This window comes from Pistacia vera, unplaced genomic scaffold, assembly GCF_008641045.1.
Source record: "Pistacia vera cultivar Batoury unplaced genomic scaffold, PisVer_v2 Contig288, whole genome shotgun sequence".
Taxonomy (NCBI): domain Eukaryota; kingdom Viridiplantae; phylum Streptophyta; class Magnoliopsida; order Sapindales; family Anacardiaceae; genus Pistacia; species Pistacia vera.
The window spans coordinates 460,631-471,903 of NW_022196099.1; the positions used below are offsets into that span (position 1 = coordinate 460,631).

Here is an 11,273-nt window from a genome sequence, read left to right on the forward strand (position 1 = left end):
TATTTATTAAATTATTCACATTTAAAAGATAAATTACATAAATTATGATGAAGAAAATTAAATTCTGCATATTTAAGATAAATAATTTGAATTAGAAATGATGAATAAGATAAATAATTTTTACACAGTTGGGTTGTTACAGAAGCTAATCATAATTTAATGTGATTCACTAAGTTCAACTTTTATAAAAAGATTTATATTCTTATTATAAAGAATACGAAAAGATATTATGAATTAAATCACGAGTGGTTTAAATCAATTACAATTGATACCTTGAGAATGATTTATTAAACAATTTATTAGATCACAAGGAGACAAGAGCCACTTAAATCCTAAGCTCCCTAATAAATATATTTTCAAGGCTGAGATTTTTCATATGAGAAATTGTGGAAAGTTTCACAAGAAAATTTAGCTATTAGAGTACTACACTGTACACTGGACATGCACTTGTACAGACTACAGAATGCTTACGTTTAGACAGACAAAGCATATACAGTCATCAACCATAATTCATTTAGTGGATGGAAAAGCCTTTCATATTTTAATTTGATTGGAACCGACTCATAATTTAACTTGACAAAAAGTTTTAAATTCTGCTCAAATTGATGAGAGTTACTCTGGGCCAATCGGGGTTTTTCATATGTGTATATCTTCAAGACCCTTTTTGGTTATCCGAAATTCCAATTTAGTGAAAGAAAATTTAATGTTGGTGGTTAACAATATTGAATACCACACGTAACAGATAAAAAATCAGACTGATAACTGATTGATTTAATGTGGTGCCAAATTAAATGACATATACCAAGTGGAGTATCATTGAAGGGCTATGGTTTTTGCACTTCAATTGCCCTACACCCTCAGGCAGAGGGAGCTCAATCCACCATAGCTCCTGCTAAACATCCCATGACTTTGAGGTTCATATTGCTTGATTCTTAGCAGAACAGACCCCACAGATCAATTAAAACTTGTCCAAGTCCTTCTTCTTCTTCATAAATGATGATCAATCAACAATACCATCTCACAAAGATACCGTTCTTCATAAATGAACAACATGATGTCTATTTGTCATGTATTATATATATTGCATTATATCAGTCAAAAAACTGTTATTCCTAGCAGCTGAATAGTGAATATTCCAGAGATTTTAAAATGAACACTTTTGAGTTTAAGATCTGTTCCTGTGGGCATATAAGTGAAATCATAATTCTGTAAGTTGTAAATGCAAGAATAGAAGAATACATTTTATTAACAAGCTTTAATTTTCTTCTTCTTCTGTTTTGGACAATTGGCAAGTGCACCAGTTGTCGAGAAAGCATTTCGGAACTGATGCTATTCTCCGCCAACTAACACAAAATATGGTAGAAAAGTATAAAGATCACAGCGGTGACAGATACTATCTGTAATAATTCACTTACTGAAATCAAGATATATAGGAATATTTTTACAAGATATTAAGTCCAATATTGCATCAGAACGTGACGCTAGCAAGCTTCTCTTTGAGTATTGGTGGAATATTGGTGTAAAAATGGAGCTAAACTATTCGGCATCAAATTGCCATAAAACATTGGCTTATTTTAGCAAAGGTTGTAAATAACGTTATTTAACTATTAACTATCTAACTAATGTTTAAGTAAAGTATCTTCTTTATTCGCCATGGAAGATCACTAAAAACTTCTTTAATCAATTCTCTAGTTTTTTCATAGCACATCCTGAAACTTCATATTATAAAAGGGTTTGACAAAATCTGAAAGGGCTTCGGTCCCACAAATTATAAAAACTCTTATAATCGACAAAGCCATCACTAACTTGGACGATTCTCCATCTATATAAACTCCGTTGTTAAACTTGGATCTTTCAGTCTTCAATAATCTTCAACAGGGTTGTCCTTTAGGAGAGCCACGTACCTCTTCTCTCCTTCATAACCTGTTTCCTTCAATATCCAGACTCCAGTCATGCTTATAGTAAAATAAATCAAAATTTTCAACACAATACCACTTTTGCCTTTTATTACATACTAATGGCAACAACGTACCACGCTGAATCGGTATGGGGGGTGCGCTTGGGCTCGGCGCTAAGGACAATTCTAGCGTGCACCATCGTAGGCTGCTCGACGCTTTATGGCCCCGAACCTCTCAGGCGCGTATCGTCATTTCCAGCTTTTTCTTATGTGACAACAATATTGATTGTGTCGGATGCTACACTTGGTGACACTCTCAAAGGATGCTGGAATGCGTTGCTCGCCACCGTGCAAGTTATGATTCTTTCAATATTGTGCTTGCAGCTGATTGGACCTGGGAGGTTCAACAATGGCCTGGCGGCAGCAGTGGCGGCGGTTACTGCCTTCATGGTTGCGTTGCCGGAGTCCACTCATTTGATGGCGAAGCGGATTGCATTCGGGCAGATTGTGATTGTTTGTGTAGGTACAGTTATTCATGGGGCAGAAACTGGAGTTGTGATGCACCCTATTCATGTGGCATCGAGTACTGCTCTTGGAGCCTTTGCATCTGTTTTGGCGATGATGGTTCCTTATCCCAACCTAGCTTACTATGAGGTAAATCACCATGAATGATAGCTTTAATTCTTGAATTATTTAAATTTCTTTCAGATTCTTTTGGTTGAATTTCGTGCATAATATTGTTTGATTCTTAGTATGAGTAACCGACAATACTACATCACCAGACTAGCTATAGAATCTTTTAATGACTAAATAAGCCAAGAAAATTGGAAATGAAACTTGTTGCTACATTGAATTTGATGCTATATAGGTCTTTCGAGGCTGTTTTTTCATAATTTTTAATAAACTTGGATATGTTTGATGAGATTAGCATAATTATCGAGGCTCCATAATAGTTTTTGAAAAGTATTGGCTCTGTTTGATTCACTCTTCCAAATAGTATTTTACGTTTTCTCAATAAAGTTAAACAGTAAAATTGGCTTATTCTCAAAATATTATTCTATATTATTGAATCTCTTTTAAACCCCCCTAAATTTTTTAATTTAACTAAACACCCCCAAATTATTTTTGTTTAGAAATTGCAAAAACACCCCAGCAACCTACATTTACCAGATTCTGGCCACCACTGCTGGAAGCTGGCCGGAATTTAGTCTAATGGCGCACTACCAGCTAAATCTGGTGCGCCGATCTAGTCTTTTTCCGGCTAGATCTATGGCCAAAGATCTGACCGTCTGGCCATCAACGACCAGATCTTTGGCTATAGCCAATCACAAACGATGGTCGTATCTTTGGCTGTCGTTGACGACCAAATGCGGCTAGATCTAGCCGTCAATGGCTAGAAAAGGCCATATCGGCGCACAACAGGCAAAATCCACCAGGTCATGTGCCGATACGGCGACTTTGACCACTCTCTGGTAGTGGTGGCCGGCTATCTATATTTAATGGGTAGGTTGAGGGTGTTTTTGTTAACTTTTAATATTTTATTATAGGGGTGTTTAGTAAGTAAACAAACATAGAGGGTATTTTTGTTAATTTCCAAATCCTACATCGTAATACCCATCCAATTTAACTTTTTTCAAAATATTATTCTAAAAAGTATCAAAATAATGAACCAAACGGACCCTCTATTTTGCATGTTATATATATCTTACCTTTTTTTATAAAGTAAACGACTTTTTCCCACCCAAGGTTTGCCATAATGACACTTTCTCACAAAAAAAATTTTAAAATACTATTTTTCCATTTAAAGTTTATATTCCGTTAAAGACTCAAAATGCATATCACTTTCTTAGCCGTTCGGAGTCAAGGCAAGAAAGGTTTTGTAAAGTGGAGATTGGTGGATCGAATAGTAGTGAACGATTGAACATTCGTTGTCGGAATCAATTGAAAAAAAAAATGATATTTTGAAATTTTTTGGATGAGAAAGGTCATTAAGGCAAATCTTGAGTGGAAAAAAGTCGTTACTCTCTTTTTTTTTTTTTTTTTTTTTTTTTAATAAGAGAAAGTTTGTCGTACACGAGCGTAATATATACCATAAGTTGATGTAGATCGATTAGAAGTCATTATATTGCTAACCCTTATCAACGTGCTACCATATCACATTTCACACTGATGAGCATGAAAAGTAATGCATTCAAATTAACATTTGGTATATATACCAAACAGGCATCTTTTAATAGGTCACCTCTAAAATTGACTCTAGGAAAAATCTTTTCTCTTTATTGAACTATGCCAATCAAAAAACCTTTATCCAAATAGGTAAAATCTGAATAAAGTAATGTTACATGTACAAACAATTATTACAAAAATTTATGTACAAACTAATATGGTAGAAAATGAATAGAAAAGTGAGAACAAAAAATCAAACTCATCATATTAACTCTTTCATTCATTTTCTGTCACATCAATTAATAATGTGACAAGTAATATGACAAAAGTACTAGATTAGGTATTGATATGGACTAAGAATAAGAGGAGATAACATGTTTTTGAATAAATACCATGTTGAGTATATATATTTGGATCAATTGCATTTGTGCAAGTAAAATGCTACTATTCTTGAGCTTTAGGATTGTTGGAGGACACGAAGAATAAATCTGAATCGTAAACCCAGTATCTAATATTAATTCTTAAAAATGCCTTTAGCATCCACTTTCTGGCCCACTCCCAATATGCTTCCAATTTTTTCAATAGGATGTATTAAACCTGTAATTCTGATTCATTAAATGTTTTTATGAATGTCAATTTAAGTAACTTAAAAGTGTTATTGTGCAGATTAAGAAAACATGCAGATTATATGCTGAAAATGCCTCAGAGAGGTTGAATCTCTTGGTCAAGGCGTTCTGTGCAAACGATAACACAGCGGCATTCGACTTCATTTTAGAAGCCAAATCTCTCTTCATTGCAGGGGCCAAACTGCTTTTGAGTATCAAACAAAAACAGGTTAGTGGAAATGAACTCTCAATTTAAAGGCATTTCCTCTTCAAATTTACATGGTAAAATTAGCTAAAAGAATTATTTTCCTTGATTTTCACAGGATGCCATGTTGTGGGAGAGACCTCAATTCAGGTTCTTCAAACCCGACTGCTTAAGCCCAAGTGAAAAATTGCAAGAACTGGAAATATCAATTAGAGGAATGGAACTGTCCCTTAATTCTTGCCGTTCCTTGCCTGTTGGCATGATTGATGAAGAGCTAAGAGATGTTTTAGAAACTTCGAAAGCACGAGTTGGCCTTAAACTAGAACAAGCTAAATGTTATGCGTCCTTTGATGCAACAACAGTTCCAGAGATCAAGAATGAATGCACAGACAAATCCCTGTCGACACTCGCAACCATTTCCTCAACCGAAGATGCTCCAGCTTCCTTCTTCTTTTACTGTATGGAACTTCTTCAAGCTGGTTTTCCCATTTCTAGAAATTCTGAGTGCGTTGTCAAGGAAAAAAAGAAAACTAAAATGGAAGAATTGAGTAGTTCGCAGAGTCAAGGAAAAAGTATGAATTTACTCGAAAGGGGTCTGCTCATATTACCAAGTAGTGAAAGCTTCATTTTTGCTCTTAAGTGCTCGATTTCTCTTGGTCTTGCTGTGCTCTTCGGTTTGATTTATAACAGAGAGAATGGTTACTGGTCAGGACTGACGATTGCAATCAGTTTTGCAAGAAACCGTCAAGCAACATTTACAGTTGCGAATGCTCGAGCACAAGGGACAGCTATGGGGTCAGTCTACGGAATCTTGTGTTGCTTTATGTTCAAAAAATTTGAGAATTTGAGGTTCTTACTGCTGCTCCCATGGATCATTTTCACAAGTTTCTTAAGGCACAGCCGAATGTATGGTGAAGCTGGTAGTATTTCAGCTGTTATAGGAGCATTATTGATTTTGGGTAGAAAAAATTATGGCACCCCAACTGAGTTTGCAATTACTCGAATCACAGAAGCCACTATCGGATTGATCTGTTTCATCATGGTTGAGATCCTCTGTCAGCCCGCCAGGGCAGCAACTCTCGCGAGAATTCAACTTGCACAGAGCTTGGAGGCGCTTGAAGAAGGCATTAAGGACATAACTCTTTGTGCTGACCAAAAGAAGTCAACTAAGTCAAGAGCACTGGGAGACAAACAGAATAAACTGAAATCACATGCTCTGAAATTAGAGAACTTCATTGCAGAAGCCGAGAAGGAGCCTAACTTCTGGTTCTTGCCTTTTAATGCTACTTGCTACCGGAAGCTCTTGGGATCTTTATCAACGATGGCAGACCTCTTACTCTTCGTCGCTTACAAAATTGAATCGCTCTCTCAAGCATCGGAGAGGCATGGGGTTGCCTGGGAGGAGTTCCATGAACAAATAAACGAAGAACTGGAGCTTTTCAAGGAAAAAGTTGGGTATTCAATGAAATGCTTTGAGAAGGTGATCTCAATCAAGTCCCTCGCAGTACTTGAGAAAGAGCTACAAAAGAGAAACATATCTTACGACGTTGAGTTGGGAAGATTACCAAATGAGGATGTGCATAGGAGTGTGAGTCCTAATGAAGAAGATGTCCTGGAGATTTTAAGCTTCTTTCTTCAACTTTCGAATGAAGTTGCTAACAAAATCAACACTGACGAAGGAGATGAAAAGCTTAAGAGCCAAATAGTTGTTTGTCTGAATGGCCTTGGGTTCTGCATCAGTAGTCTGACGAGGGAAACGATAGAACTGGAGAAAGAACTCAAAGAACTGCTAAAATGGGAGAATCCGACTAGGAATATTAATTTGTATGAAATTTCCTGTAAGCTTAATGCTCTGTACAAAAAGTAATCTTGATACATTGTCTCCCAAGTGACATAGGTGAGATCAATGAGAACCATTATTTAACCTTAAAACAGATGAGGTCTAATTTATAAAAGCCTGAGTTAATTATTACCAGAATATTTTTCTCCACTCCTAGCCTAACTTACATTACCAGACTCTTCTATAGGGTGAATTGTGTTTTGTTCAAACACTCACAAGTCCAATGTCAAAAACTTTTTTCTAAACATTGGCATGTAGCAGTGTCTTCAGACATTCTCTCTCGATGGACTGCGCCAAACTTGTACTAGAATGTCTATGTTTAGGATGATACGTTTCCCAAAAATATTCCAAATTTCTCATCCGAAGTGATGTGGCGTCAATGTATCATACACCATATCAACTCTTCATTTATACATAAATGTTGTATAAGACAATACATCACTTAGGATAAAAAATTTAAGATATCATATGGGAAGTGTAATATTACTTGTTTGGGATTGTGGAGGTAGCCACCTACCCACATCAACGCACTAAAGCATACAGACACACCCATGTTTCGTCCAGCATAGCTGCTGCCTCAATAGAATTGTCCGTTTAAATACAATATGGCAAATACTAAGGAAATAGCCATGAGAAACAATATACTTAGAACAAAAATAAAGAGGTGAATATATATAATATGCCTACAAAATCCAAGCAATAAGATGCATTAAGCTCCAAGCTTGTTTATAATTACATCAAGTTATCTCTCTGTCAAACCACCCAGTCTTATAAAACTAAGATGTTTTTCATTGCAGCAAATGGAATCAGAATACCAAATTCCTCAGTTGCCTTCATATTTAGGGTCAGCCATCACGTAATGATACGCTATAACCAGTACAAAAATGAAGATGCCAAGAAAGTTGGCTATGAAGCCCAAGACCATGTCATCAATCATCTACAAAACACAAGCACAAATTGGTAATAGATTAGTACCAAGTTTCAAAGTACCAAAAATTAATCTATCTCTCTAAATAGAAATTCCAAGAGTAAATTACAAATAGTATTAAAACTATCAGTTCCAGCAATAACGTCATATTCAAGGTTTAAACAGACTTAAATCTACATTTGGTCACAAAGACGGGATGTTGATCAAAGCGACAATCAAAGTTCATAGTGACAAATACAATATATGAGATAACCTGTGCTGGGAAATAAATGAAACTAACAGATGGGAAGTTAAATTTCTTTCCTCTTTATGTGATCAAAAATAAAATATGTACCAACCAATTCAAACAATTGGCAATGTCAACAAATATTAAAGATAACAAGACAAGCCAAAATCAAACAACTACAAACGGGTCACAAAATTTACATAGAAACCCCAGAACACAAAAATCCATGAAAACTGAAAGTCTGTTATCAAAATCTCCACAATCAAATAATAATAAATTACATCTCTCTAATTTAATGTTAGAGACTCATCAATCAATAATTAAACATCAAGAGAGTAATACTCTAAATTCACAACACAATAGCATTATCAATAAAGTGGTATAGATCAAATGTGACATAAAGTTTTATGTCTCCAACAATAGACTCAGCAAATACCATTTTGAAGAATTTAACTAATAAATCAAGACTATCATAAGTGTAAAGCATGATACCAGGAATTACGATTTCATATTTGAGGCAAAGCAAAGTCAATTTGGCTATGCGATGTCAAGTTAAAATTAAAATTCTAAGCTCCAATTTGTTTTATCTCATTATTGTTTCTTTTAATAGTACTAGTTTAATGGTTGGATACTCATACACTAATTAGAATGACAACCAAATGAAGCTCCATCTTTATGATGAAACCCTCGTCTAAATAACTGAGTAATTTTCATAGTATATGAGAAAATGAGGACTATATCCTTAAAAAACATAACAATGTCCTACAGAAAAACCAAATAGGAAACTACAGCAATGAAATACATGGTTCATTTTAAAAGCAGCTTAAATGAGAAAAAATACAATTAAAAAAAAACCATAGATAACTCATAGAAGAAGTTACATGAATGCCGACCTTCTACCCTTTCCGAGGAGTTGATGACTATTCATAGTCACTACCTTGACACCAAAAAGAGGTTCGGAAAAAAGAAATGGAAGAACAAAAAATCAAAATTCATTGGACGATTGTATCATTAACTATTTCTTTATTTCAGTGAGTCTAACAGGAAGCATATGCTCTAGATCTGAATTCAAAGGTAAACGAAACGAAGTCAATTAACTCTAACACTACTCATATCGAAATCTAAATCAATTGAAATAGCAAATGACTCCGCGTAGAAAGGACACAAGCATTGTGATGAAACAGATTAAACAATTTAACATTATAGAGAATAGCAAGTGAAAGTTAAGGATCTTACTCTGATAGACTATGAGATCGAAGAAGATCACGAACCCTTTTTCTCAAAAAGGAGGCACTGTGTGATTAAACAAAGATTTAGGGTTTTATAGATGAGGAAATATGTTTTTGAAGGAAATTATTTGATGAGCGCAAGCAGACTGCAGATGCTACTAGAAAGTTGTCGTTTGAAAAGTGTATAAAACGACGCCGTTTGAAAAAGTTCAAAATGAAATGAGGCAGGCAGACCGCAGACGCTACTAGAACATGCCGTTTATCGTTAGCACAGTGGGCAAACGACACTGTTAGTCTGTTAGTGAAAGAAACGTACCGTTTAGGTTGAAATAAACAAAAATAATGTGGCTGCTGGGATTCGAGCCCAGGTCTCTACGGCCACAACGTAGAATTCTTACCACTAAACTACAGCCACAACGATGACAAGTTTTTCCTTGTATATTACTTGTTATATTAATATACAAATTTCTTGGATTTTCCTTTAACCCCTTAATAAATAGTTGAAAATAAATTAACCTATAATTTTTTAAAAGTATTGTATAACCCCTGAATTATGAGTTATCCCGTCAAAAAATTCTCTCATATGGAGGTATACAGCACTTTTCAAAAATCAAGGGTGCATTCATTTCCCTATCTTTCAAGGGGTTGAAATAATAACCTCAAATTTCTTAGTTTGATGTTTGTCACGAAGCTATGATCTTAGTACAATTATGATTTATCGAACTAATATAATATTTCTTCTACCCTATTAACTTTTTTTTAATCAAATGTGAAAGTTCATAAACTCTATACGCATATAATGATCAAATATAACAATTAAAAATGGAGAAGATAAATGCATGAATATTTTATTTATTGATTTTTTTATATCTTGTAGTTTCTTTTCAAATCAAAGTAATGATTACTCTTTGAATTTCAGAGATAACAGTTTTAAATATATATCACACGAAACAATGTTCAATATACTAACCTAAAGTATGTTCTTCGAAAAAAAAAAAAAAAAATTCTAACTCATAAAATTAATATACTCATTTCTCATAAATTTAGTCATATATAATGTTTGTTCAATAAAGCCCCGTAAATTTGTTAGTGATAAACATGCTCTTTTTAGTACCATTATCATTATTATTTTTTTTTTAATCACGAGGGGTGTTTGGGCTAGTTTGTACGTACCGTAACTAATCTTTCGAGACTTTAGAACTGTCGATCGGGTAAGAATCTTAGTAGCCACTACTATTAGTGTCTAGAAGGACTCGAACTCAAAAGTTTATGGAACCTCATTTTGTTCTTTTATCATCAGACCACCTAGTGGTAGTTCTTACCATTGAAATTAATTCACACTGTCTACTATCTCTATTGACAATATTAACCCCTATTGTCACAACAATAATTTAATTGTTTTTCACATCATTTTTGTCTTCGTTGTTTTTGTTTTTCACATCATTTTTGTCTTTGTTGTTTTTGTTATTTTACAATACAACTACCACGTTTGACAGTGCAAGCAAACTCCCATCTCAGTACTTTGTAATTTCAATATGTTAATTATCTCAAAACTAATATTTCAAGTAGATAAAACAGAAACTCTAAGATAGTGAATACAAAATGAATATTTCACTTAGATGCATAGTTTCAATTATATAATGCTCAATTATAATGGAAGTCATTTAGATAAAATCTTGCATAAATTTATCTTTATGTATTGAAGTATCTTTGAAGTTCTTTTTACAAAACTTTATTTGGACTTCTCAAGTATTCAATAATATTATTTCAATTTCAAGAATATCCTAAACCTGTCTACAGGCTACAGCCACCATTATTACTAAACTTTCAATCAAGGTTTTAAAATCCGACCCAAGGTGAAACCCGACAAAGTGGCTTGATCTTGGGTTGATCAGTTGAACCAGTTTGACAGGCAAGTCAAGCCAGTGAGTCAACATGTCAATAGGTTTGAAATTCAACAAAAACAGCCCTGAAAATTACACATAAGTTCCTAAAGGTTTGAAATCCTGTAAAAACACCCCAAATTACAATGTTGAGTTGTCGACGTCGTCAACCCAAACCAAATAGGGCCTGTTTTTGGCATCAACAACACACCCTATGACCACAAAAACTCTCCCCTCAACCTCCTAACCAAAACCCATCTCACCCACCCTCATTCGCCTTGCCAATCATCGGCA

At 34.5% G+C, this 11,273-nt stretch overlaps 2 protein-coding genes and 1 non-coding gene across 4 annotated transcripts; 1 reads left to right on the top strand and 2 right to left on the bottom strand.

Moving 5' to 3' along the window:
* Window positions 1-1,830: 1,830 nt before the first annotated feature.
* On the top strand, window positions 1,831-6,828 carry LOC116134422. The gene is made up of 3 exons (XM_031420095.1): window positions 1,831-2,551; window positions 4,730-4,897; window positions 4,992-6,828. Exons 1-3 carry the CDS (start codon window positions 2,018-2,020, stop codon window positions 6,738-6,740), a joined length of 2,451 nt encoding a protein of 816 aa, XP_031275955.1. The 5' UTR covers window positions 1,831-2,017; the 3' UTR covers window positions 6,741-6,828.
* Window positions 6,829-7,358: 530 nt separating this feature from the next.
* Window positions 7,359-9,241, bottom strand: LOC116134448 (dolichyl-diphosphooligosaccharide--protein glycosyltransferase subunit 4A). Of its 2 annotated transcripts, XM_031420127.1 has the most exons (3): window positions 9,104-9,219; window positions 8,761-8,804; window positions 7,359-7,650 (listed from the first exon to the last, which is right to left on the bottom strand). In XM_031420127.1, exon 3 carries the CDS (start codon window positions 7,648-7,650, stop codon window positions 7,537-7,539), a length of 114 nt encoding a protein of 37 aa, XP_031275987.1. In that variant the 5' UTR covers window positions 8,761-8,804; window positions 9,104-9,219; the 3' UTR covers window positions 7,359-7,536. The 2 variants fall into 2 exon arrangements, 1 of the variants encoding a protein (XP_031275987.1); XR_004128735.1 differs by lacking the exon at window positions 8,761-8,804 and having other exon boundaries at window positions 9,104-9,241.
* Window positions 9,242-9,439: 198 nt separating this feature from the next.
* TRNAH-GUG lies at window positions 9,440-9,511 on the bottom strand. Its single transcript has one exon. It is a non-coding gene; the product is annotated as a tRNA-His (tRNA).
* Window positions 9,512-11,273: the final 1,762 nt, after the last annotated feature.